At 51.7% G+C, this 27815-nt stretch overlaps 1 protein-coding gene across 2 annotated transcripts in view; it reads left to right on the top strand.

The window, feature by feature from the left end:
• Positions 1–5380: 5380 nt before the first annotated feature.
• Positions 5381–27815, top strand: part of Slc12a5 (solute carrier family 12 member 5) — a 31520-nt gene continuing 9085 nt past the window's right edge. Inside the window, exons 1-17 of one of the 2 annotated variants that reach the window (XM_057780546.1) lie at positions 5381–5842; positions 10974–11068; positions 11388–11519; positions 11853–11999; positions 12791–12845; positions 13316–13446; positions 16041–16282; positions 16947–17158; positions 19026–19196; positions 19454–19552; positions 19690–19747; positions 23272–23446; positions 24007–24125; positions 24425–24523; positions 25630–25749; positions 26062–26166; positions 27284–27452. In XM_057780546.1, the coding sequence (XP_057636529.1) occupies positions 5791–5842; positions 10974–11068; positions 11388–11519; positions 11853–11999; positions 12791–12845; positions 13316–13446; positions 16041–16282; positions 16947–17158; positions 19026–19196; positions 19454–19552; positions 19690–19747; positions 23272–23446; positions 24007–24125; positions 24425–24523; positions 25630–25749; positions 26062–26166; positions 27284–27452 (2181 nt within the window). In that variant the 5' untranslated portion in view covers positions 5381–5790. Of the gene's footprint in view, positions 5843–10973; positions 11161–11387; positions 11520–11852; positions 12000–12790; positions 12846–13315; positions 13447–16040; positions 16283–16946; positions 17159–19025; positions 19197–19453; positions 19553–19689; positions 19748–23271; positions 23447–24006; positions 24126–24424; positions 24524–25629; positions 25750–26061; positions 26167–27283; positions 27453–27815 lie in introns of those variants that run through there. The other variant, XM_057780547.1, reaches the window with a different exon arrangement.

Below are 27815 nucleotides of genomic sequence, written 5' to 3'. Positions count from 1 at the left end.
CATACTGGCTTCCATGACCTGTCAAGAACTCAGTGAGCCAGTGCTTATGTGTGTCACGGTACTGCCAGTGTGTATGATGGACACGGCGTATAGATTTCTGTTTTTGTCTGTGGGGTGGGCACGTGTATCTATGAGTTCATTCAAAGTTCCCCTTTGTCATGATTTGGGTGACTCTTCATCTCTCAACCCCTCAGATGACCTCAAGCACCTCCTCCTTGAAGGTCACTGAGCGGGAAATTAGATGCGTGCTCCCAGGAGGAGCTTAGCATCTGGTGTCTTTCCCACAGCTGCCCTGTGTCAGTGTGCAGACAAGAATCAGTCAGTGAGCAGCTCAGAGAGATGCTCTCCCCACCTCTTGTTCCCAGGGTCAAAGGGAGCGATGACAGCGTATGTAAGGGTGGGAGGGGCTGTAGGGACCCTGGCAAACCACATATGTGTGAGCATCGTGTTTTCCTGTGGGTCCAGCTGTAGGGTTTGCCATTGCAAGGTTGTCTGCTTTATGACCTACAGGGATGAAAAGGTTAAGTGAGAGACTGAGCCTCGAATACACCGTTAGCCCTGAACTGCAGCACGCATGCTTCGGGTGCCTGTCTTGGTCTGTAGGAAGGAAGGCGGGTGGTAGCCTCCCAGGATAGAAGTAGACAAATCCTTACAGCTCTGAGCCAAGCCCACATCCTTTCGCCCACACCCCATCCCTCGACTTTTCAGGGGGAGGCTGGACAGTGGAAAGGGACCGTAGGATCAGCCAGGCTCACAGAAATTGAGGCTTGCCTTCATGGAAGGACAATGAATTAACTTTTGCTAGGGGATGAAGCAAGACCATAGGATGGACCACATATTCTCTGGCCCAAACTCTGTGATATCACCTTGAATATGCTGCTTTCCTTCCCTGGGACTCAGTTTACTTGTAGTATAAAGCAGGAAATGTCCTTCCTCCATAAAATAACTAAGATGAGCTTGTAGCAATAGTCACACCTCACACCAGTAATTCCAGGAGACTGATAGTCACACCTCACACCAGGAGACTGAGGCAGCCTAGCCTGAACTATAAAGAAAGACCCTTCAAAAACAGAACAAAACACTTCAAATGACAAAAAATGAGGCAAGAGTTTTTGATGCTCTATAAGGGTGGGGCCTCCCCTAGATTCAGATCTCATGCTTCAATCTCTCTCTCTGTAAATTGGGAAGAATGATGCTGTTATTGCTGTGTGTGTGTATGTGTGTGTGTCTGTGTATCTCTGTGTGTGTGTGTATCTCTGTGTGTGTGTTTGTCTCTGTGTGTGTGTCTGTGTATCTCTGTGTGTGTGACCATGTGTATCTCTGTGTGTGTGTCTGTCTCTGTGTGTGTATCTGTGTATCTCTCTGTGTGTGTCTGTGTATCTCTGTGTGTGTGTCTGTGTATCTGTGTGTATGTCTGTGTATCTCTGTGTGTGTATGTGTGTGTGTCTGTGTATCTCTGTGTGTGTGTCTGTGTATCTGTGTGTGTGTCTGTGTATCTCTCTGTGTGTGTTTGTCTCTGTGTGTGTGTCTGTGTATCTCTGTGTGTGTGACCATGTGTATCTCTGTGTGTGTGTCTGTCTCTGTGTGTGTATCTGTGTACCTCTCTGTGTGTGTCTGTGTATCTCTGTGTGTGTGTCTGTGTATCTGTGTGTGTGTCTGTGTATCTCTGTGTGTGTGTCTGTGTATCTGTGTGTGTCTGTCTCTGTGTGTGTGACCATGTGTATGTGCTGTCCAATTGGTTTCTCTACCTTCAATCAAGACTCAGAACCTTACTGCCCACCTCAGCCCAAGGTGAGCCCTAGGAATCTCCATGACAACAAACTGGTTACGAACAGGGCTGCAGTTGCCATGGTGACAGCCCTCTCTCTCTCTCTCTCTCTCTCTCTCTCTCTCTCTCTCTCTCTCTTCCCCTCTCGCCTTCCCTTCCCCTCCTTCCCTCTCTCATTCTCATGCCCCTCTCTCCCCTACTCTCTTCTCAATGACCCAGAGCTATCTACAGGCCCCAGCTTTCCAGGCGGGGTGAGGATAGGGTTGAGTTACAGGAGAAGAGGTCCAGATTGGGAAATTGGGAAGATAGGCTGAGTCTGCATGGGAATAGGGGGCTGTTGGGGTGCTGTTGCCATGGCGACGGGGCTGCAGCCTGTTAATTAAGCCCCCGGTTGCCATGGAGACGGTGGTGGTTGATGTGCTCTGCTGCGAGCCCTGTATGTGTGGGGTGTGCTGTGCTCTGGACTCATCAACTCTCTGCCAGGATTTGGGTCTGGAGGATAAGGCGTGCAGGTGGCAGGAGGAGGGGTGAAGGAGAGGTCTTGGGGTCTCAGCTCCATGACAGGAGGTGGGTAGGTCAAGGGGGTGATACTGTGGTAATAAGGATGGGTGGGAAATACTGTATCAGTGGACAAAAAGGTACAGTTGGGTCCTCCAGCCTCCTCTGGACAGCTCCTATCCTGGCTTAGTGGAGATGCTGGATTCTAGTCTCCACTTGTAAATTCAGCCCACGAGGAGAAATGCCTCCCATTCCATTTCCATTTCTAGACTCCAATTCCATCATAAGTGGTAAGTGGAAAAATAATTTATAAAGTCCTTCCTTGCACCTCAGTCTTCACGTGGTGGGAGGCAGCTCCACTGAGCTTCTCTCTGAGAAGCACAAGGTGGGGGGGGGTATGAATTTTAGAGACTCTGAGTTCAAAAATAGGAGCCTGCTCACTGTCTCTTAAACTGCTTTATCTAGGGGCTTTCCTCTACTGTCCCATCTTCCCAGGGCTCTGGTCTTCTGCATGGGGAGGGTATGCTGAGTGGTCTCTCTGGTTCCTGGGCCTCAGAACTGAAGACCACCTCTTATTGGCCAAGGCCAGGCTGGCCATGTAGGAGGTGCTTGATGTGAGTTTTCTGAAAGCCTCACCAGGAAGGCAAAGAAGAGGGCTCAGCCTCCCTGAGCAGTGTCAGTTGAAGGGCTTGGGGACTCTTTTTAAGACTCTACCTTTGCTTGGTCTGGACTCCCCAGGAGGAATGCTTTTTCCCCTTCCTCATTTTTCAGTTCCCTGTCTGATTTGGCACTCATCTGTAGACCAGGCTAGCCCCAGACTTGCCATGAGAACCCTGCCTCTGTCTCCTGATGGGTGTGCACCTCTACAACCAACCAGGTGGCTTCCCCCCACCCCTAAATACTTTGTGGTGTTGAGGATTGAACTCGGGGGTCTTGTACATGTTAATCAAGCTCTCTCAAACAGAGCTATATCCCAAGGCCACCTCAGGAAGAGCTCAAGGCCTTTATCCAAAACTTTCACTTTAAGGAGACTGATGCTGAGGTCCAGAGAGAGGGGCTTGGTTTTGTCCGGGAATAAATAGATTTCTTCAGCAGAGGACAGGATAAAAGTAGTGCCTTCCACATTCCAGGTGGCCCTCCAGGTCAACTCTAGTGAGGATTCACGGGGGGGGGGGCAGTCACTCTGGCTTTCACCTGTTTTCTGTGGGGATCCACATGTCCCTAAATACAGGTTTATTCCCTGGATGATCAGAGATGCGATAGCACTAGGCCATAGACCATAGATAAAAAAATATGTCCCCAGGGAGACATCCCAGACTGTAGATTGCTGAAAACATCTCAGACTTTGTTTTACCTTTTTGCACACCTCTACAGTGTGTTGGTATGTGTATGTGTGTGTATGTGTGTATACATGTGCACACGTGCATGCATGTGACTGACTCTGGGACAGTCAATGGTACCAAATAATCACACCTTCTTTAAAATATTATATTGTTACTGTGTATGTGTGTAGAATGTGTAGACAAGACAACTTGCAAGAGTTGGGTCCCAAGCACTGAACTCAGGTTGTCGGTCTTGGCTGTAAGTACCTTTATCTATCAGAGAGCCATCACACCAGATCCCAAATGCTCACATCTTGTCTGAATAGTTAATTCTCCTCCCTAACGAATTAGCTGGGTGTCTACAAAACTGAGTCTCCTCAGTTGGCCTAGTCTGAAATCATTGACAAATTCCACAGGGCTAGTATGGCAGTCGGCCCTGTCCAAGGTCCCACAAATGCCTGCATTGTAAGGTATCTCTGCAGATACAGGAGGCTTTCTGCTCCAGCCAAGAGTCCCCAGGATCTTTGAAACCTGGGCGTAAAAGGTGCAAAACTCATCCCAGACTAAACCCCTGTTAATTTTTCTTTTCTTTTTTGAAGCAGAGAATCAGAGGCAGCTGAGCAGCGTAGATATGATTGTATTCTTTCATTGGAGGCAAGATGAATTTAAAAAGAGGTTCTGCTGAAGAGCGACCTAAACTGGAGTAGATAGAAATGGGTACTAGACTGAATTCTGCCATTCATTGGCATTCATGGGCAGTCATTTTCTGTCTTGGTGCTTAGTTTTTTTCATTTATGAAATGAAAACTGTGCAATAGATAAGACGAACAGTTCTTCTGCCCGGGATTTTGAGGACTCGAGTCAGGAACCAGAGTGACTGTAAAGCTATTTCCTTTACACTTGATGGTATGCTTAGATCTCCCAGATGCAAAGGGTCCAAACCTCAGATGTCACTGTCTGCAGCGTGTCTGGACTCTAGGGTTGCTGGGGGTTCCCAGGGTAATCAAGCTCCCGGGGGAGGGGCTGGAGAGGAGGAGGAGCGCAGAAGAGCACGTCAGGGCTGGAAAGCCTCCGAAAGCAATCCTGGATTAGGGGATTAGACACTCCCGCCCCAGGAGAAAATCTGGTCCCCAACCGGCAGGCGGCCTCATTCCCCCCTTCCCCCACCCTGTTCCTGGCCAGCCTGGGGCCAGCGTACCCTCCCTAGGGGCTGCACCATCTCTGGTGAAAAGGTGGTGTTGCTGAACCTCACTACTGCCTGCAGCTCTCTGCACTTCATCCATAAATCCTCCTACATCAGAAAGCCCCCGTCTGTGGTGTGGGCTTCAGGGAGGTGTCTTGGGGTAGGATGCTGAGACTCCAACCAACCTGAGCATCATGAGAGAGTTCTCTACAACTCCTCTAGTGGCAGCCACCGGTTTAAAAACAGGATGGGCCAGACAGATCCATTGACCTGAGGCCCCTGGGGCAGCACAGGGCCTCACTGATGGGGGGTCCTGGGTTCCATCTTCCTTCAACTCTAGGACAGAGGTTTGGGAATGGGTCGGTTTTCCTTCCAGGCCTTGCCTCACCAGTTTTGTAGGCAGGCTCCCTGGGGCCCTTATATTTTACAGTGCCCGCCCCTGCCGCCTCAGTTCCCCACATCTTCCCTCCAGGGGTCACCTCGGACCCCCAGTCAGGCAGCCGCTGTGGGGCCGCCTCCCTGCGGCCGCGACCTAGTTCCCTGCCGTTATTTTTAGGGCGCGGGATGGCACCTGCCCACGTGCCGGGCCCCGCCTGCGCCGGAGAGTGGGGGGGTTGCTTCTGCTCTAGGAAGCAAGGGCCGCGGCTCCCGCAGCACCCCCTCCATTCCACCCGCACAAGCCCCCGTTTTCTGGCGAGGGGGCCACTGGAGTTCTCTGTCCGCCCCTCATCCCCTCTCCTCCCTCCCTCGGGCTCCCCCCCCAAAAAAAAACCCGCCAGTGGCTCACGCCTCCTGCATACGGGATGAGGTGAGCAGCGCCGCTGCTGAGAGGGGGCGCGCGCGGGTGTGAGCGTGTGTCCGTGTGCGAGTGTGTGTGCGCCGGGCGGGCGGGCACTGCAGCTTCTTCCTCCGTGGAGCGGAGAGCGAGCAAGAGAGCTCGAGCAAGCGAGCGGCAAAGGCGGGCAGAGGGGCGCAGGCAAAGCGAGGCAGCCATCCCGGAGCCGGCGCCGCGCAGCCACCATGCTCAACAACCTGACGGACTGCGAGGACGGCGATGGGGGAGCCAACCCGGGTAAGCAGTGGTCCGGGGGCGGCGGGGGAGGGGGCGGCGAGGAGGAGGGCAGCTTCGGGGTGAGAGGCGGAGCGGGGGCCGTCTCCTGTAGAGAAAAGCCGGGGACTGACCCGGGCTGCGGATGCGGAGGCCGCCGTGAGGCTTGCTCCATTGGAATGCGATAGGCGCTGTCCGAGGTTCTGGAATGCGCCGCGCTCAGAGGCAGATTGGGGACCCCGGGTTCGGAAGATCTGCGGCCTGGGGCCAGACTTGGATTAGCTAAACCTGAGAGGCTGTTGGAAAGGGATGGAATAGCTGGAACAGGACTGATGTGCCATTCGACGGTCAGGAGGGAGGCTCCTTTCCCCGAGAGGGGACCCGGGCGTCCTGGCGCAGAGCAGGGACCAGCGGCTTCTGGGGGCGCAGTCTGCTGCAGTCCCTCGCTCTGAGCTTCCAGTTGGAAGGTGGGGGAAGTGATGGCTCTGAGGTTTGGAGGCATATGATAGCTCCCGTCTGGACTGCGGCGTCCCCTTAAGTGGTACTTAGTGCAACCAGGACACCCTCCCCCAAGGCTCCCTGAAGTCCTGATCTGTGAGCCTGAAGCTACCTCCTCTGTGGATTTTCAGGTCTACTTTGCCGAATTTGCTCTCCCTCTCGGTTCTCTGTGGGTTCCCATTCAGGACAGGAAGCAAGATCCCTTCTTCCCTCTTTCCCCCTTCTCTTGGTACCCTGGGGCAGCAGGATGGTTTTCAGGGCGGGGCAGGGGGAAATCTCTACAGTTAGCTCTTTTAGCATCCTGGTGAAGCCTCAGAAACGGGGTCTCAGTGGCTGAGTCCCCAGCGCCGTGGCGACACTGCGGACTCGCTGCGGTGGGTGCAGAGACTTGTCAGGAGCTGAGGGGCTCTGGAGCAAATCCTTGTGCAGTTCCGGTTCTCCGTCATCCTTCACTGCCGTTTTTTCTGCTCTGAGGTCTTGGGGCCAGGCACCCCCTCGGGCTTCCAGGCCCCTCGCCGCCCCCCAGCGGTCTCAGGCATCCATCACGACTGTCAGTCGCCCCCAGCCCCCACCCTTTAGCGGCGTTGTGTCCCCTGCGCACTAGCGCATCTCCAGTGCCTGCTGTCTGCGCTCAGAGCCTTCAAACGCTCCCTTAGACATTGCTTGACCCTCTGGGCAGAGACTCCCACAGACCTCCCCAGGAAATGGCCCAAGGCTCCAAGAGCTGAAAGCATGATCTCACAGACACTAGCAGGTTTGACTCTGAGGTACTTGGTTTTGGATCACAGTCAGAGCCAAGTGGAGGCGTGAAAGGCTGGGGGGAGGGGGGGCATCAGCATCTCTGGTCCTTTGTCCGAGACACCCATTCCCATTCTCTCACGGGGCTGAGTCCTATGCAGGGGACAGAACTGCTGCTGGCCAGCTCATCCATCTCTCCAGTGACCCTGGGGTCACCTCTTCAGGCACTTCTCCCTTGGCTGCAGGGGGAGGGGGTTGTAAAAGTCTACTCTGCGGCAGTGCCAGGCATCTTGAAGCAGTGCTCTGGGAACGAAGGAAAGGGATGTCACTTCCTCCCGGGGTCCATCTCAGATGCCTCCACCATGAGACATCCCTGCTCCCCAGAATGGGTTCTGTGTATTCTTCAGCACCTGCTTCCTACACCGACCTTCACTGGACTTCTGTGTTTCTATGGGGTCGCCAAAAGAAGGCACATGTGTGCCGGAAGCAGGATTCTGATAGTTCTTTCCAGTTCTCAGGACTCCCTGTACATTTCTAGACACCGAGTGTAGCAGGCCCACCTGGAGACTTTCTTTCTATATACAGAGTCCAGCGCTTGGAATTAGAGTGGCCAGAACCTGGGTCAAGCATTCTGTATCCCAGAGTGGGAAGGTCTTCCCTGGACTCTTGGTGAGGGTGATATGAGGAACTAAAGACTTCCCGGGTCTAAGCAAAGAAGGACCAAGAGCCCCTGACTCTGAGTCTAGATTCCTGGAACTAGATGGAAGGATCTGGTGTTGACCTCAGGGAGAGTATGAGGGCTCCTCTGAGCCAAAGAAGATCCCAAGGATATTGTCCCTGGCATCCAGATCTCCTTCCCTTTGGGGTCAGACGACCCTTTCCCTCCCCAAGCTGCTCTGGGGATTCCCTTCAGGCCCAGCCTCTGGCCTCGGGGGAGGCTCCTTAGCCTGTGCCTGTTTCCTCTGGCGAGCTCTGGCCTCCGCAGCTTAATTGAAAGCCGAATCAGGCTGAGAGCTCCCAGGGGGCGGGGACGGGGGCGGGGGCGGGGAGGGCTCAGCCTGGGTCTGGGCTGCCTCTTGCGCGCCTCTAGAGCTCTCCCAGCACCCGGACTCCTGGCTCTGGGGAGTCAGGACGAGTTTCCCCTTTGCTGTCCTGCTCCTTTGAGAACGCAGACGCTCACTCCCCATCCCCCTTAACCAGTGAGCCCAGCGTTCCAGGCAGGGGACAAAATCAGCCTTTGGCTGATGAGGCCCGGAGCCTGGCGTCTGGCCCAGACAGCGGATGGAAAGGCGGGACCCAGGACGAGCCTACCATGTCGCCCCCCTTCCCTGCGCTCCTTTCCTGGCCGGGATCGGGCCTGTAGTCTGGCTCTGCGCTGCGCGCTACGTTACATAAGCGGCTGCGGGCGCATGGCCGGCTCAGCGCGCTGCGCGGTCGGTCAGCGCTGTCGCCATGGAGACTGGCGCCCGACCTCCTAGTTACGGGGTCCCTGGCCAGGGTGTCCCCCTTCCAGTTGGTTAAGCGTCATCCTCTGGGGCAAGGAAGGAAGGCTTGAGAGTGGACGCGAAAAACAGAGGGGAGGGGCTCTTTTGATGGTGGTCTGGGACCTAATGGAGGGTGCTTCTAAGAAAGGCACCCAGCTGTTCAGAGAAGCCCTTAAATCTTGCAGCTAAGGGAAGGATGTGGGATAAGAAGCCCAGGGTAGATGGGTACCAGGTGTGCTAAGAACGGTAGTTGCAATAGTAGCAGTAGGTACTCTTGGGTCGCCACCATGGTATGTCTTATTTCAGTTGACTTCCTAGTCATTCTATGAGTTAGGCCAACTTAGTATCCCTTTGCAACAGGAGACAGAGCCAGGGAGGCTGATACTGAAAGCTTAGCTTTCCCAGCTCAGTCCTTTCCTGAACTGCTAGGGATTTTTCTCTTACACCCCACTAGCTTCTCTAGTCCCAACTGTCCTATGGTAAGAGCAGAAGGCATCTGGCCAACATTTTAGAAGGAGATGGGATCCACCTCACTCTCATTTCTCCTGGTTTCTGGTCCCAGACAGATCTTTTCAGATTTTGGGGTCTGAGATGGAAGCCTTGCTGAATTTTCCTCCACATACTGTTTCCTGAACATCTATTATGTGCTGGCTATCACGGGGCCTGTTATTCCCAGGAACTCACCTCGGTGAGAGGAGAAAATGGCTGGCGGCCTGGTTAGGCAATCAGGCATTTCTGCCTCAATGTGGCAAGGTGGAGGTGGGTGTTTTTTGGAGCAGGTGCTGTCCCTTGCCCCCAAATTTCAGACAGGATGGGATACATCATGCTCTTGAGAGAGGTCCCTGGCCGGGTGACTGAAGAAGGGTTCCAGGAGGCAGGGAGGAGGATGCTAGACAGGCAAGGACACCAAGAGATGAGGGCTAGGGGGACTCAGGGTCCACAGGGCCTCAGCTTTACTTAGAACTTGGACAATGGTGATTCTTCCCCAGAATCCAGGAAGATGTCTGCTGCTGGGGCTTCAGCCCTGGCGCTGAAGGAGGCTGATGGCTGGAAACACCCAATCATGTCCCTGGAAAGCTCATATCTTGGAGGGACCCTTCTCTGCACCAACGGAGTTTCTCCTTGGCTTGGCACATTTCCTATATACGTTTGTGTGTTTACCCTTGGGTCTTCTGGTGTGCAACTTCTTTCATGGACATTGCTCCCTCCTTGTGCCCAGGAAGCTTCTGGACCTTCCGATAGATCACCCTCTCTTGCACACTTCAGTCCATTAAGCTATTGCACCATCCTACCCATTGGCCCATGCTAGGTACCCCAGGTTTTATCCTAGATTCTTCCCTCCCCCTGCCCAGACATCTGGCACAGCAATGCTTCCATAATGATCGATGCTCAAGTCTTTCCATTGCCCCAGATTACTGTGACCGAGGTGTTGTCAGCCTGTGCCCGGACTGTGGAAATGTTCTAGTTGTTGTACTCCTCACCTGAAGCCAGAAGGCTTGCTGCAATACTCCAGTCAGGTCATGACACTCTTGGGCCTGAAACTTCAGTGACTGCCGTTGTCCTCTGGATGGGATCCAAATTCTTCAAGATGGCCTGGCACTTCCTTAAGGCTCACACTACCTTGAGTCATCTTCTCCCAAGCCAGCCTTCATCCTTAGCCCCAATATGCCCCTTCCTAAGACTCTTGCTAGATCACGCTTTGTTCAGCAGTAACCTGTTCTGTTGGCTTCCACATCTGGGACATCAAACACACTGTTCTGGGTTCTCTGTGCCTGGAACACCCTCCTACCACCCCCCAGTCTAGCCCTTACTCATCCTTCAGTTCTCAGCTGACGCGTCACTTCCTCTGGGAAGCCTTCTGTGACCTCTCAGGCTGGGCTGGGTGCCCTCCTGCGTCCCTGATGTTTCCTTCAAAGACTCTAGCAGTCCTGTCTACTGCTTCTCCCCTGGCTTTGGCTTGGGTCTCTAAGGACAGGAACGGTGTCTTAGGATGCTTGATTCCTCCTCTGGCCATTTTGTTGACACATGGGAGAATGACAGTGAAGGGGAGGTATAAGATGCCAAAAGGGTATCCTTGGGAGTTCAGTGGCAGGGTTCTCTGCAGCCCTCTCTAGAAAAAAATCATGCATGCACCTACATACTAAGATGGGCTCATTTATATCCAAGAAGGAAACTCTGAAGACTCGTGGTAGACGAACCAGGACCCTTCCTCAAGAGCAAAGAAGGACACGCATGTTCATCAGGCACTCAGAACAGCCAGCAGTAAATTGGGTTCTTTATCCACACTGCCAACTAAAATATGCAAGAAGGCAGTGCAAGCCCAGTTTCTCCAGCCTGTGACCCAAGGCTCCAGGTGTTAAAGTGGCCCCATAGCTCTATGCAGGATGGATAGGGAGCAAGTGATGGGTGTCACCCCTGACTCCTCTTCTTCTCAGGTGATGGCAACCCCAAGGAAAGCAGTCCCTTCATCAACAGCACTGACACAGAGAAGGGAAAAGAGTACGATGCCAAGAACATGGCCCTGTTTGAGGTGGGCTGCTTGGGCGACAGTTAGTCACGCTGGCTCATCAGAGCTCCCTCCCTCCCTCGGGAAGAGTAGACGCCTCTCCATTCCTCCCTCAGGTCCACCATCTTCCCCGGCCTCCCTAGCCCTCCTTGGTCTTTCCTGCTTTTACCTCATGGTTCCCTGCCTCCTCTCCTACCTCACCACTTCCTTCTCCTGTCCCCCCACTTCCCCCTCCTCTCTTTCCATTGCATCCCAAACTCAGTGGCCTGACCTTCGTCCCCCATCTCACTCCAATTGCTGCCCTGACTTCCTGCTCCCTAATGCCGACCCCTTTCCTCCATAGGAGGAGATGGACACCAGCCCTATGGTGTCCTCCCTGCTCAGTGGGCTGGCCAACTACACCAACCTGCCCCAGGGAAGTAGAGAGCATGAAGAAGCGGAGAACAATGAGGGTGGAAAAAAGAAGCCGGTGCAGGTGGGGCCTTGGGGGAGAAGGGATGGGAGAGGAAAATGGATCTGGATGGAGGAGTGAGTGACACAGAAGAAAGAAGGAGGACGATGGCTATGGGGGTAGGGGAAGGAATGGGAGATGAAGGGTGAAGGTGGAGGAGAGGAGGAAGGAGGTGTTTTGAAGGACGCATGAGGGAGGCAACGGGAGGAACCTGGAGGCAGGTAGAAAGGAGAACAGGATGCAAGAGCCAGAGGGAAGAGGGATGAAGGGGGGGAAAGGCAAGCAAGGAAAGGCAGGGAAGGAATATGGAGGAGGTGTGGGCTAGGCTGTTGGTACTGATGCTGGCCTCTCTGGCAGGCCCCACGCATGGGCACCTTCATGGGCGTGTACCTCCCGTGCCTGCAGAACATCTTTGGCGTCATCCTTTTCCTGCGGCTCACTTGGGTGGTGGGCATCGCTGGCATCATGGAGTCCTTCTGTATGGTCTTCATGTGCTGCTCCTGTGTGAGTGACCCCTCTCCTCTGCTCAGTGAAGACAGCTGGGGTTTGGTCGAGGCCTGGGGGTGTGTAGGGGGGAGGAAGCATGAGACCTGAGTTTTTTATAGGAGTCACTACTTGTGCTCTTTGAGAGTAAATTAGGTCTGACTGGTCCTTCCTGAGTCTCATAGGCTTCTCTCTGATGACTGTCAGCCAGGCTTCACCTGTGTGCCTATGTTTGTGCACAAGTACTGCAGATTCGCTGATGATAAATGCAGAGAAAAAAACAAAATTCAACATAATTGCATAAGAGTAACATTTTGGAAGGTCCCTACTCACACACAAAAAAATGAGATTATGTCTCACAGATAACTTTGCAATTAGATTCTTCCCGTCCACCTTGAAAAAAAAATCTAATATCTATTGAACACCAAGTTTATATTTTTGTGTCTTCACACAAAGCCTTGGGACCAGTTCAAATATATCAGTGCTGAAGCTACGCCTCCCATTTTATACATACAAATACTGAGGCTTGAGAAGTGAATTGTCTTGTGAATTGTCCTAAGTTACCTAGGGACCAAACTAGAGTGATCAGAATTCTCTTGTATGTATGGTAGCTCCTCCCATTTTCATGGTGAATAAGAGGTTATTTTTTGAGAAGGGCTTGGCATGTGCAGAGGTTGGAACAGACCCAGAGAGAAGCTCAGGAGAGGAGAGCCTGTGGGTTTGGCTGGTGGCTGTGGGGTATATTGGCTTGGCCGCCAGCCAGGCCACTGCTACCCCCAGCAGCCACCATTCTGATGATCTCTTTCCTGCAGACGATGCTCACAGCCATTTCCATGAGTGCGATTGCAACCAATGGTGTTGTGCCTGGTATGTGACTGGGGCCTTTGCAGTGTGGGGGAGGGCTGGGGCCTGATGATTGACAGGGGGAACAGAGGGCCAGGCTTTGTGGGCCATCAGGACCCAAGACTGTATTGCAGACCAAGAGTAAGGCTATTATTGTTCATGAGGTAGGTAAGGGCGAGCCTATTGGGGTTAGGGAAGGAGGCAGATGCTGATGTTGAATAGGGCAATGGTCACCTTCTCCCCTACTCAGCCTGAGAACCTCTTCTCTGCCATCCTATTTTCTGAGCTATGACCTCCTTACAGGGGTAATTAGCAACATGGGAATAATTACTGCCACAAACTCCATGCAGAGTGGTTGGCTGTAGTCTCCTTTCTGGGGCGGCAGCCCGAGGTCTAGAGAAACCATCTTCTGCCCTCTGTCCCTAAGTCCTGCTCACTGCAGAGCTGCCCAGGGCTCTCTGACCTTCTCGCTGATACTAGTTTTTTTTCTGCAGCTGGTGGCTCCTACTACATGATTTCCAGGTCTCTGGGCCCAGAGTTTGGGGGCGCCGTGGGCCTCTGCTTTTACCTGGGCACTACCTTTGCTGGGGCTATGTACATCCTGGGCACCATCGAGATCCTGCTGGTGAGAGGGGGAGGGGAGGAGGCATGGGGTCCCAGGCTGTCAGCCACTTAACCAGTGTTCCCCGAACGCCTGCTATAGGCCAGGCCACACTGCCTAAAGCTAAGGCCAAAGGGAAGTCGAATGTGGTCTGTCTCGAAAGAGTTCCCAGTCTGGCTGGGGAGACAAGATACAATAATTATGTAACACAAACAGCTGTGGTTTATCAGGCACCCACTGAGCTCTCGGAGCTCCAAGTGCTTTACAGTCATTATTGCGAACCCTTAGAGGTTTAAGTATTATGATGGCATTTTACGAATGAGAAGCCCCAAAAGGCAAATAGATCACCAGCTCAAGGTCACTTCACTGTGGCGCAAGTGGCAGAGGCGGGTTGGTAAGAGTTAAAATAACAGCTGGAATAATGAGAGCCTACCACATTCCAGGGAGTGTGCAAAGTGCTCTTTGGGCCAGGCGGTGGTGGCGCGCGCCTTTAATCCCAGCACTCAGGAGGCAGAGGCAGGTGAATCTCTGTGAGTTCGAGGCCAGACTGATCTAGAAGAACTAGTTCCAAAGCTACAGAGAAACCCTGTCTTGAATCCCCACCCACCCACCCAAAGTGCTCTTTGGATGTTAGTTGCAGAGCTCGGACAGATGTTCTTGGGTTGTAAACGAGAACAATGAGGGACCGTGTAGAGAGATCTCTTAGGATGGAGAGAGTCTAGGTGTCTGGACTGAAGGACGGGCAGGGCAGCTGCCTAGGCCTCCTGTTCTTTCTGTTTGAATGGGTGCAGAGTAGGGAACCTTGATTTAAGGAAAGGGGTGCAGTTTAGTTGCCTAGAGTGCTCCAAGTCCTGGCTTTGCTTCTCAGAACAATATACACGCTACACCTGGAAGGTGGAGGCAGGAGGATAAGAAGTATGAGATCGCCCTCAGTGACATAGTGAGTTTGAAGCCTGTCAGGGCTGCAAGAGATCCTGTCACAAATGAAAAGAAAAAAGTGGAGCTAACATTTTCCAACCCCCTATCCTCTGCAAGTCCTAAGATTTTAAGAGTAGTAGCCCCCCCCCATGAATCTCTCATGTGTTAGAAGAGAGGGCAAGGCCAGAGAGTCTCAGAAACATGTTGAAGGATGTGAGCCTACATCCCTCTGACTTCCAGGTTCTGTGCTTGCCCACTGTTCCTATGGTCTTAGGAACCAAAACAGACAGAGACAGAGCTTCTGGTTTGGGGGCAGGAGAGAAGAAATTGGGGACTGGGGGCTGGAGGGGGCACATTGGGGCAAGCACTGTGGACTCTGTGACTTACAGCATTTCTAGATGCATTGTCAAACAGTTCTGCCCACCGCCCGACACTGGAACAATGTCAGAGTGAGGGAGAGAGGGATCTAGTGAAAATCAGAAGTATTTTTGTGTGTAGCTCTCGTGTTTCTGTTCTTTTATATGATATTTTGTTCTGTCTTTGTAAAACACAACTCCACCTATAAATATTTCCTCAAGAACCCGAAAACTCCCTTTATTTATAAATAAAAAGTAACTTAAACAAACATAAGAATTGTAAGTTTAATGTAGGCATTTTAGAAAGTATGAATTATGCACGACATCACATTTTAATTATTCAACAAAAGCTTCCGTTGTTTTACTTCTGTTGTCCTTTTCTTTTGTTTCTTGAGACAGGGTTTCTCTGTGTAGCTCTGGCTGTTCTGGAACTTGATCTGTAGACCAGGTTGGCCTTGAACTCAGAGGTCCACCTGCCTTGCCTTTTCATTCCAAGTGCTGGGATTAAAGGCCTGCGCCACCACACCCAGCTAGTTGTTTTCATTAGGCAGGGTCTCTTTATGGTCCAGGCTGATTTGATACTTTTGATCCTCCGTCCTCAGCCTCCTGGGTTCTTGGACTACAGATACTGATATTTGGATATCCCTACAAACACATCTACAATTATATACACACACATAGGTAAATATTTCCACATATAAATTTATAGAAATGAGATCATAAGATACAATTGTCTTATAGAACTTTGACCTTATTCATCCAATGCCACCACACACAGTTTTTAAACTCTTGAAACGAGGTCTTGCTATGTAGCTTAGGCTGGTTTCAAATTCTCCTGCCTGAGCTTCCCATAGTTTGAGATTATAAAGTCTGGACCACCAGGCTCACCATGGATAGTTTTAGCGTCAGTCCCTATAAATTTATGCCTTTTTTGCCTTTGCTGCTGGGGATGAACCCAGGGCTTATATTCATATCAAATGTACTTTTTATCACTGAGCCATGCCACAATCCCATGCCATCTTTTTAAATAGCTTTGTAGTTTAAGTAGAAATATAATACCCTCTAGGGATAAACATCTATTTTTCACCTTTATATCATAGATAATAAAAGTAATAACTATAATTAATAGCTATAATAAATAATAGCAGTGAAGAACCTTTCCCAACATCTTTGAGTGCTATTTGTATTGGCTGCTTCATAGACATTGCAGAAGAGCCCACAGCATCTTTAGCAGGGCATTGTTGATGGATATCACTTCCCATCTTGGAGATCATTTCCCTGGGGTGAGTCTCAGCTGGCCTTTCCTGGGTCATCTGTCTGACTTGCTTTGCTCCTTTCCTGCAGGCTTATCTCTTCCCAGCTATGGCCATCTTCAAGGCAGAAGATGCCAGTGGGGAGGCAGCGGCCATGTTGAACAATATGCGGGTGTATGGCACCTGTGTGCTTACCTGCATGGCCACCGTGGTCTTTGTGGGTGTCAAGTACGTCAACAAGTTTGCCCTGGTCTTCCTGGGTTGTGTCATCCTCTCCATCCTGGCCATCTATGCAGGGGTCATCAAGTCTGCCTTCGACCCACCCAATTTCCCGTGAGTGCTGTCTTTCTGAGTCTACAATATTGTGGCCCTCACTGACCCAGCTCAGGTCAGCATAGTAAGAATCTCTACCAGGTCCCTCTCTCTTCACCTCTCAGAACGAGAGTGTGTGGGTTGTGAGCAACATCCCTGCAGGGTAAATGTTTCCTATTTAGGGCAAGTTCATTTAGGATGGGATAACATTTTTGGAGGAGGGAAGAGGTTCTCTTGAGTGTGTCAACTGCTTGCTGCTGAAAAAGGAACACACTCTGTGTGGTGGGGAAGCTTCTGGATGGGTCAGCCTCCTGGAATCTTAGTTTTTGACACCTTCCCTACGGTGGAAAAGAACCCAGAAGAGAGAACTCAGGGTTCAGGTCCCCTTTGGTTCTCTTGCTTCTCTAGTACCGAGTTCCCTCTATCTCAGTGGCAGAGGACAGGGCTCCACGGCTGCTGTCCATGGTGCTGAGCACAATAGCGCCAACAGGCTTGTTCACTACCTTGTCTGCATGCTAGACTCGCTTGGGAAACTATAGAAACGCCAATGGCGTGCGCCAGACAGAACCAGAATCTCTGGATGTGGGGCCCAAAAATCTGTGTCTTTAAAACTCCCAGTGATTCTACTGTGAAACCAGGGAGCGGTCTTGTTCTTCACACCTCCCTTGCTTGCTTCTCTCCCTAGGATCTGCCTCCTGGGGAACCGCACACTGTCTCGCCATGGCTTTGACGTCTGTGCCAAACTGGCTTGGGAAGGAAATGAGACAGTGACCACACAGCTCTGGGGCCTTTTCTGTTCCTCCCGCTTCCTCAACGCTACCTGTGATGAGTACTTCACCCGAAACAATGTCACCGAGATCCAAGGCATTCCTGGCGCTGCCAGTGGCCTCATCAAAGGTTGGGAGGAAGGGAAAGGGCTGGCGTCCATGGAGTGCCTCGGGGATTATGGGTTAAGTGGTCAGGATTAGGGGCATCCCTTGGGTTTCAGTCAATTCAGTCAGCTTTAATTGGGCATCTTGTGTAGGCCATGTTCCGTCCTAAGCAGTATGGAGAGGGAGAGGCAAAAGAGTGGAATGTACTCCATTGTTATGGAGAAGAAAGCCCGTCTAATAAGTGTTCTCTGCCTACTAAGTACTTAACAACTGTGCCAAAGCACTGGGACCACAGCATACACGAGTCTCAGTACCTGGCCTTAGGAATTTTAGTGACAGAAAGAGTTGTTAATAGATTCTGATCCATAGAGATGTGTATTCAGTGAACAGAGAAGCACGAGGAGACACAGCATCCGTATATATCAAATGTCAAGAACAAGGCTTCCTGCACTTGCCAAGGGAGGCTTTGGAGGACAAGCAAGAGACTGTCAGTTGTATAAGGGAACACGGGAATTATAGAGCAAAGGACAGCCTGTTTAATGTGTGTGGCTGTGGGAATCATAGCCTGTCCTTTGGACCGCGAATCATTCGAAGTGACTCAGGGGGCAATGTACAAAGAAAAGACAGCACGGAATGATGCTAGAGAAGATGGCACAGGTCACACTGTTGCACGCCCTAGAAGCCTTGCTGCCGAGTTTGGGTTACATCCTGAAGGCAGCAGGGGTGCAGAAGGAGGCAGATGCTGTGAGCCCAGGAGAATGAGGACTCTTCTGAGAAACAGGGATGGTTTCAATGGCAGTGGAGTAGGGGTTCTTAACTAGAGCTGTTCTGCCCTGGAGGTGGCCAGCCCATCCACGTGCACATGCACACACATACACGTACACACTTTATTTTGTGTGTTTGTATGTATATGTACACACATGCCATGTACATATAGGGGTCATAGGGACATCTTGCTGGGGTCTGTTCTCTCCTTCCACCATGTGGGTCTCCGGGTTTGAACCCAGATTATCAGGTTTGGCAGCAGGTACCTTCACTGACTGAGCCATCTTGCTGGTCCCTGGAGATATTTTTTTTTGGTCATCAAAACTAGAGGGATTGGGGCTAGATAGATGGCTCAGAGGTTAAGAGAACCAGAGGACCCAGTTTGATTCCTGCACCCAGGTGGTGGCTCACAACCATCTATAACTCCAGTTTCAGGGGATCTGATGCCTTCTGGTCTCTGCAGGCACAAGGCACATATGAGCATGTCTTATGTGCATGCAGACACAATACCCATGCACATAAGACATGAGGGAAACTTGAGGGCTGCTACTCACATTTAACGTGTAGATGACAGGCTTCTACCTAACACCCTGCGGTGCTGTTTGAGAGCCCCTGTAGCAGAGTCATCTACCCCAGCTGCCGCTGTTGCAAGGTGGAGGAGCCCTGGAGAGGGAAGAAAAGCTTGTTTGAGAAATATTAATGAGTGGTGACGGGTAGAAGTTGAGATGCTTTGAAGCAGGGGAAGGGAACAGGAGCAGTTGACAGCAACGCCAGGGTGTTTGAATTGATTGATGCTAGTGCCATTACCAAGATGAGAGATGCAGGGACAAGCTGGGCTTGAGGGCTGATGAGGTCAACTGGGGACATATTGAGTCAGTCTTGGGGAAGATTTTCTGTGTCTGTCCCACTAGATTGGGCTATTTAAGGGCAGAGCCTCAGTCCCATTCAGCTTTGAAATCTGTGTCTCCACCCTGGAAAAACATAGGAGCTTGGAAAATGGTGTGCGTGAACAACCAGTTGTGGGAATGAGATCTGGTTGGTCTTACCTTTCTGCTCCCTACCCCTCCTGGTCTAAGCTCTGGCCTCCAACTTCCGGTCGTCTCCCTGAGTGCCTCGTCTTCCTACAGAGAACCTGTGGAGTTCCTACCTGACCAAGGGGGTGATTGTGGAGAGGCATGGGATGCCCTCAGTGGGCCTGACAGATGGCACCCCTATCGACATGGACCACCCCTATGTCTTCAGTGACATGACCTCTTATTTCACTCTGCTTGTCGGCATCTACTTCCCCTCAGTCACAGGTGAGGGGCAGCTTGGGGAGGGAGGCCTGTGCCTGGGAGTGGGTGGGCAGGAGGTTTGGAGACGAGACGAGTGGCTCTCCCTGCCACCTACGCAGTAGGTACTTGTTCAGGCCCTATGGGAGAGAGGAAGGAATCAGGCTCCAAAAAGATAGCACAGGAGCCAGGGTAGTACCAGTGAGGTGCCAGGCTCCCAACTCCAATATGTGTCCTTTCCTCAATGGCCCCAGCCTCTATCTGAACTGCTCTTCTGCCTACAGGGATCATGGCTGGATCCAACCGGTCTGGAGACCTGCGGGATGCCCAGAAGTCCATCCCTACTGGAACCATCCTGGCCATTGCCACCACCTCTGCTGTCTGTATCCTACACAGCTGGGTGGTGCCCACCCTGGGCGTGGGGGAGTATTGCAGGAGGTTGCTACCTTCTCTGGTGGCTCAGGATGGGTGACGGTGGGGCATCACCTTGCTAGGGATTCTCCTTAATTCTCTACCTTAGACATCAGCTCTGTTGTTCTGTTCGGGGCCTGCATTGAGGGGGTCGTCCTGCGGGACAAGTAAGTAAAGGAATGGGGGTGGGTCTTGTCCTGGGGGAGGGGCAGGCTCAGGAAGAAATAGACCTGGTAGGGTGGCCTGAGCACAATACTTGCTGGTCTACTCATTTTCTTCTTACTGAGTATTTTATCTTTCTTGTCACTGAAACTTAAGAAGCTCCACAGATGTCTCCTTTGATTTGGGATAATGATCTATTCATTCATTCATTCATTCATTCACCTAACACCCCTGTGTATTGTTCACTGCCTTGAACCTGCCTTGAAGGTTCTGAGGGAAGCAAAGAATAACATAGATTTTTGTACAGGGCTACAGAGAGCACAGGAGGTTCAGTGTGATCCAGTCAAGCAAACACATTAATAAATACATTACTGCTAGTTTTAAGGTAGTTTGACTTCTTTTTTTTTTTTTTTTTTTTTTTTGGTTTTTCAAGATAGGGTTTCTTCTTTGTATACTTCTGGCTATTCTAGAACTTGCTTTGTAGATCAGGCTGACCTTGAACTCACAGAGATCACTTGCCTCGGCAATCGGGATTAAAGGCATGCACCACACCTGGCCCATTTATCTCCTTTAGTCATAGACCTCCCAGAGATCACCAGGGTCCCTTCACCTCGGCTCTTCATCCAACATTTGAAGGACTTCAGCAGACATCCGAGGAAAAGCTGGAAGGGGCTTCTGTACATTGTAATCTGTCCTGCACCAACCACAGGCTTTTCAAAATCATTAGACTAAAGCTCAGCTTGTGTAGACTATTATTATCATTAATAATAATGTGCATTGGGGTTTTGCTGCATTAGGGTGTCAGGTGCCCTGGAACTGGAGTTATAGTCAGTTGTGAGCCACCCTGTAGGTGCTAGGGATTGAACCTGGGTCCTCTGGAAGATCAGCCAGTGTACACTTGCCCTGGTCATGGTTCCCTAAACAACACAGTGCGACATCCAGGTCCACAACACTTCCAGTGTGTTAGGAGTTGTAAGTCATCAGACACGATTCTGAGTCTTCAGGGAAGTGTGTGCCTGCCGGTGGATACTTTGTCACCTGTAGATCTGACCACCACAGAACCTGGCATCTTGGGAACAGGGACCCACTCCACACAGATTCTGAGTGATGCTTGCCTCAGTTTTCCTTCCCAGTTTCTTTAAAATTTTTATTTATTATCATATACTAAAGGTATGATGGCACATACCTTAAGTCTTAACACTCCAGAGGCAGAGGCAGGCAGACCTTTGTGAATTCAAGGCCAGCCTGGTCTACTAGTGAGTTCCAGGCCAGCCAGGGTTGTGTAAAGAGACCTTGTCTCAAAAAACAAAGAAATTATTTTTATTAGCAGTGCATGTGACAACCTTCAAGAGTAGGTTCTCTCTCTCCACTATAGATTTTAGGGACCAAACTCAGGTCTGAATATTTTGCATCTATGACTGTTAGTTTTGGAGAGGTTTGATCTACATGATCTCATTTAACCACAGACCTCCCATGAGACTGCCTTGCAGGGGTCTGTGTTTGAAGGACAGGCACCTTTAGTCCCAAGTCATCTCACTGGCCCCTTTTTAAAGTTTATTTTCCTTTACCCTTTCAGTGTTGGACAGAGATTATGCAACTAGGAAGGGAGGGCATTATAGCAGTAGGGACATTTTCCAGGGTGAAGAGGAGAAACGACTGTGTTATGTATGTCCGTGTGCATACTTAAAGCTGTATTGGGTTTAGCGCCCTGGTCCCTCGCTTCTGAAGAGCATGTAAACACACAAGGAGCAGGGGGAGGAAAAGGACTCACATTAATACTTCGGTTTCTTTGTGGCAATGCAATGGGGTTGTGAGGCTGGGCAGGAGTCAGGATGGGGGCCTGGGCTGGAGTCAGGATGGGGGCCTGGGCTGCAGTCAGGTTGGCTGCCTGGCTTTTCCACAAGGAAATTAAAGCTTGATTTTGTTTTAAGAAATGGAGTCCACTGCAAGGTCTTTTGGTGGGGGTGTGGCCCACTCAAGTGAAAATTTGCTTCTGTGATGTTATTTTAGAGTCGTTTGACCTCTGTGCATCTCATTTCATCATAGACCTCTCATGAGACTGCCGCCAGTCCAGCATCCCTCATTCACCACTCTGCCTGGTGTTTGAAGGAGCTCAGCAATGTCCCCTGAGCACATATCCAGGGACAGGATTCCAGCTGCTAAGCAGCAGCTCCACTTTCCTTCCTTCTCCACCTTCTCTCTCTTCCCCCTTTCTCTTTCACCTTTTTAAGAGTACTTGTTTTTATTTTATGTGTATGAGTGTTTACCTGCATGTATGTCTGTGCACCGCATACATGCCCAGTGTCCGTGGAGGCCAGAGTAAGTGCTGGATCCTCTGGGACTGGAGTCCAGGCAGCTTGTGAACTGTCATATGAGTGCTGGGAACTGAACCAGGTCCTCTGGAGCAGTAACCAGTGCTCTTAACAACTAATCCATCTGGCGCACGACTTTAATGCCAGCACTTGGAGGCAGAGGCAGGCTTATCTTTGTGAGTTCGAGGCTAGCCTGGTCTACAAAGTGAGTTCCAGGACAGTTAGGGCTGTTACACAGAGAAACCCTGTCTCAAAAAACAAACTAACAAAACAAAACACCAAAACCCCCCAAAACAAACAAAACAAAACAAAAACCAAACAACATCTGATCCATCTACTCTTGCCTCATCCCCCTCTTTGGAGGTGAGGTCTTGCCGCACTGCTCAGGCTGCTCTGGAATTCTTGGACTGAAGGAGTTCTCCTGCCCAGCTTCACGTGGCTCGTGCTGTGGGCACATGTGAGTGACCACACTGTTTTAAAGCAGTGGCACTGAAACAAAATACTTTCTTCTGATTTTGTTTTGTTTGTTTTTTTGAGGTAGGGCTTTTGTTTGTAGCTCTGGCTGTCCTGGAATTCATTCTGTAGACCAGGCTGGCTTTGAACTCAGATCTGCCTGCCTCTGTCTCCCGAGTGTTAGGATTAAGGGTGTATGCCACCCTGCTTGGCCTGATTCTTTTCTATTATTTTAAACATTAATTTATTGCATGTATGTATCTGTGTGTGTTTGCACATGTGTGTATCTGTGCCATTAGTGTCCATATGGATGTCAGAAGAGAACTGTGAGAGTCAGTTCTGTCCCTTTACCCTGTGGGTCATGGGATGTGACAAGTGCCCTTCCCTACTAAGCCATATTGCAGACCCTTTCCCGTTTATTCTTATACCACCAGCGCACACTGAAGCCAGAGCCCCCATTTTTCACATGGAGATGCTGCAGCCCCATTGAGCCAATTAACTTTCTCAGGATCACCATGTTAACAATGGACTGTTTATTAGGATCATATTTATACCCTGTCCTGGGGAGTTTTCGTATTGTGTCTCCTATTCCCTCACCATTTGTGTGAGGTAGGCTCATGAAGATCCGCAGCTCCCAGCAGAGGGTCAGTGATGTGCTCAAGGTCACACAAAAGCCAGGCCCTGCAGTCAGCATCTTTCTGGGCACACCGTCAGTGGTAGCATTGCTCACCCAATGTCTCTGTCCCCTCACTGTTTCTCTCCAGGTTCGGGGAAGCTGTGAATGGCAACCTGGTGGTGGGCACTCTGGCCTGGCCATCTCCTTGGGTCATTGTCATCGGCTCTTTCTTCTCCACCTGTGGGGCTGGACTACAGAGCCTCACAGGGGCCCCACGCCTGCTTCAGGCCATCTCTCGGGATGGCATAGTGCCCTTCCTGCAGGTCAGTGTGGCAGAGCCACCCCACACAACAGACCAGTCATCTGGGTCCCTGCCCAGAAGACACTGCACCAGGGTCACCACCAGCCTTGAGCTCCCTCCTAGGTACTGTGCCCCACAGCTGCACTAAAAAACAAGGGACCTTATTTGGGATTTGGCCTGTGATCTGTGCCATCTCTGAACACTGTCTGCTTGTAGCGGAAGAATAGATGGTACTTCTCCAGCCTCGGAGCAGCTGGGGACTCAGAGAGCCAGCAACAGGGCTAGGAAAAGCTGTCTTTTTCTGTGATTATTAAGGAAAAAAAATCTATTGAGCATACAGACACATGTTGCCTGTCCCTCAGGAGCCTCTGTCCTTCTGGGGGTCATTTCAGTGTCATTCCACGACTATGGCAGCGAGGGGAGGTGAGACAGAGAGAGCCTGCGTTCCCTTGGGTTCCCTAGAGGATGCAGAACACAGGCACCTCCTCATACCCCCTCACTGGTTAGACGGGTCCTGCCTCTCTTCTCCTGGTTCCCAAGACTGAAGGCTTCAGTCTCCCATGATGGCTGCTCTGTTCCCAGGTCTTTGGCCATGGCAAAGCCAATGGAGAGCCAACCTGGGCGCTGCTACTGACTGCCTGCATCTGTGAGATTGGCATCCTCATCGCCTCCCTGGACGAGGTCGCCCCCATCCTTTCCATGTGCGTGCTAGGCCTGGGGCCCATCCTTTGGCCCCATGAGCCTCTCTTCCTGGGTCCCTCCTCCACCACCTTAACAGCCCCAGGAAGTTCCCCAGCGGCCGCAGAAGCCCATCCTCTGTCGTACAGATTCAGCCTCACACACAGCAGGCTGTGCTGTGAGGTTTGGTTTGTCGGCATGACCTGACCCTCTCCTCTCCTCCTTGCCTCTTTCCTCCTAGTCCTGTTTTCTTCTTCAAGCCCCAGTTTCTCTGTTTTCACAGCATCCTGCGTCCGCCTCACCCGCGTCTTTTGCATTCCAGGTTCTTCCTCATGTGTTACATGTTTGTGAACTTGGCTTGTGCGGTGCAGACGCTGCTGAGGACACCCAACTGGAGGCCACGCTTCCGATATTACCACTGGTGGGTGCCCGTTTCCCCACCCTTCCCACAGCCATTTCTCACCTCTCCTGAGCCCCACATTAGATCTGAGGTCTGAGCAGTGTCTCCTCCTCTACAGACACTCAAGGAAGACCGGAGGGAGGGTTTTATGGTTACAAACAGTAATGTGACACGGCCAGAAACGGCCTGGTGACCACTCCTCTGTGGCCACAGTGCTCAACCTCTTACACGGTACATGGAGGTCAGAGTCAGCTTGACTCAAATTCACAGCCTGACTCTTCACTTCCTACCAGTGAGAGCTTGGACTGATGATAGATCCTCTTTGAACCTCAATTTCCTCATCTAGGAAATGGGCACAATAGCCACGCTCCCTCCTAGGTTTCTGGTGAGCTTGTTGGCAGGTGATGCAGAGAGGATTCTCTTCTGGAGGGGCTTAGGTCTCCTTACTGTGTCAGCCTGTGGATCTTCTTCTGTGACAGGAAGACCTGTGCTCACTCCACAATGGGGAAGTTGAATTCATAGCAGGTGCCTGACCCGTGGTCACCCATAAGACTATGAGACAATAGTCTTTCTTTTTTTAAGACAGGGTTTCTCTGTGTAGCCCTGGCTGTCCCAGAACTCTCTCTCTCTCTGTAGACCAGGTTGGCCTCAAACTCATGGAGATCTGCTTGCCTCTGCATCCAGAGTGCTGGGATTAAAGGTGTGCGCCACCACTGCCTGGCAGGATAATGGACTTTCATGGAAGCCACATGATTTCAGTCTTAAGGCTCCTCCTCTTGCTGCTGGCCTCTTTCTGGAAGGTCCTGCTTCCAGTGTGTCCACAGACCTCTGACTCAGAAACCAGATGAACCCACGTTCCTGGAGGGATCTGGCAGGGTCTAAGGGACAGAGCCTAGATGGGGTAGTGACTCTGGAGTCGAGTGGGACATGGATCAGTGTCCTGTGTATGGCTATTTGTTTATTTAGAAAGTCTGCACGGTGCTCAGGGTGACACCAGTGTGGCATTTAGATCTAGATGCCCATGACTTGCCCAGGCCTTGCCTGCCGCCCTGCTTTTGCTGCCCAAGCCCAGGTGTCATCATCAGCCCTGCAAAGAGCTCAGGGACTGGGTTCTCTTCATTTTCCAGGACTCTCTCCTTCCTGGGCATGAGCCTCTGCCTGGCCCTCATGTTCATTTGCTCCTGGTACTATGCGCTGGTAGCCATGCTCATCGCCGGCCTCATCTATAAATACATCGAGTACCGGGGGTAAGTGCCGGGAGGCCAGGGAAGCTGAGGGTGGGCAGGGCGAGGGCTGACTGAGTGCCGGTCCGAGGCTGGAGTGCAAGGAAGGGACCCTATGGAGTAGGTTTAGAGAGGAGGCTGACGGCGCTTTGAGGGACAGGCAAGAGAGCATCTAGATTTAGGAGTGATTTCAAAGGGACACAGCTACAGCTTGACTGAGTCAGGAGAGTGACATGGGAGAGATGGCTGTGCCCTGGGACAACCAGATGTGTGGGATGTCTTCATCTACCACTCCTGGTTTCCTGGACTCATGTGACCCCCCCTCCTGGTCCCCAGAGCAGAGAAGGAGTGGGGTGATGGGATCCGAGGCCTGTCTCTCAGCGCTGCTCGCTATGCTCTCCTGCGCCTGGAGGAAGGACCTCCGCACACCAAGAACTGGAGGTGAGTGGTGAGGGTGGCTGGGGAGGACGGTGGGGGGGGGGATGGCAGGAGAGCAGGGGTCTGATCTATCCCTCTGCCTCTGGCTGAGCGGTACCTCTCTCTAACCCCGTCTCGCCTGAGCCCCCTACAGCTCTATGATGAGCTGAGTCCTGGACATTTGTCTATTTGATCATTCCATTACTTGTGAAAAAAAAATTCCCAAACTCATGTTGTACGGCCAACTCCCTTCCTAGCCCTGGGGGTACCTGCCAGTTCACAGATCTGTGGAAATGCACACAGAGAAGCAGAAAGACGATACTTCTGAAGCCTGCTCTCTTACTTTGAGAGGGACAGGGTCTTGCAGGAGTCTTCAAATTATTGACAACATTTCTACTGAACATGAGGGGCCCCGGGGGTTCTAGACTCTTCCCCTTCTGCCCTTAGGTCAGGTACTTCCTAAGTGGCTACTGTACACACCCAGCTTGACATCTGTCCCCCTGGTTCCACCAAGGGTCAGGCTGGAAGTCAGAATTGTGGACATATTACTAACCTGGGGCTCCCAGATACTGGGCTTGGCACTGTCTGTAGATTCTCACGCGGTCAGCATAGGGTCCAGCCCAGAATCGGTACTTGGTGGATACTATGAAAGTGATGGAGAGTGGGAGGAATGCCAGGCTGCGTATGTGAAGAAGTGACGGGGAAATGGCAGGGAGGATGGCTGGATAAGCATCTACACTTATGGAAGTCTGTCTGGGTGAATAGATGGATGTGTGAATGGGTAGGGGTGGGTGGGTATGTGGGTGACTGAGTGAATAAGGCCTGGTAGGTAAATTCATCTGGATTCTGCTGGATGACTGAAGGGTGAAACCGATGAGTGGGTGGCTGGACGGTGGATGAATGAGAGGGATGGAGCGATGGGTGGGTGGCTGGATGGATGGATAGAGAGGGGTGGGCCTCCGCTGGAGGGTTTGCTGCTCAAGGAAATGGTTGCTGCGGCCCAGCAGGTTGCGGTGGATGGAGCCCAGGTATGGGGGCCCAGGAGACAAACGGGCAAACAGATGTGACTCATGTGGTGGACGGGTGGGGGTGGGGGGTGGGGGGGTGGGAGGTGGGTCACGTGAACCTGCATCCTCTTCAGGCCCCAGCTGCTGGTGCTGGTGCGTGTGGACCAGGATCAGAACGTGGTGCACCCCCAGCTGCTCTCCTTGACCTCCCAGCTCAAGGCAGGGAAGGGCCTGACCATTGTGGGTTCTGTCCTGGAGGGCACCTTTCTGGACAATCACCCTCAGGCTCAGCGGGCAGAGGAGGTGAGCGGAGGCCGGGCAGGGTGGGCAGTTGGGGTCGAAAGGCGGAAAGGCGGTCTTCACCTTACTGTACTTGCCTTTCGGTACAGCTCTGGGATGTCAGGGCACTCGGGAGCGTGTCTTTTCCTTAGAAGGGGAGTCTGAGGGTCAGAGGGTGAGCGAGTGCCTGTCAATTCTACCCACAGGGGCTGGGGAGGTGGCTCAGAGGATGAAGCACTTGCTGTAAAAAGCAAGAGAATCTTTGTAAAAGCGGACACTGGGATGCGGTGCGGGTCTGTAGCTCTAGCACTGAGGGTAGGGGGTGGAGACAAGAAGCTCCCTGGAGCTCATTGGATAGCAAGGCTAGCCAATCAGTGAGCTCCATGT

Source organism: Chionomys nivalis, chromosome 9 (assembly GCF_950005125.1).
Source record: "Chionomys nivalis chromosome 9, mChiNiv1.1, whole genome shotgun sequence".
Classification (NCBI taxonomy): Eukaryota; Metazoa; Chordata; class Mammalia; order Rodentia; family Cricetidae; genus Chionomys; species Chionomys nivalis.
Note: the sequence above shows the minus strand (reverse complement) of the source record. Positions and strands in the feature narration are given on the sequence as shown.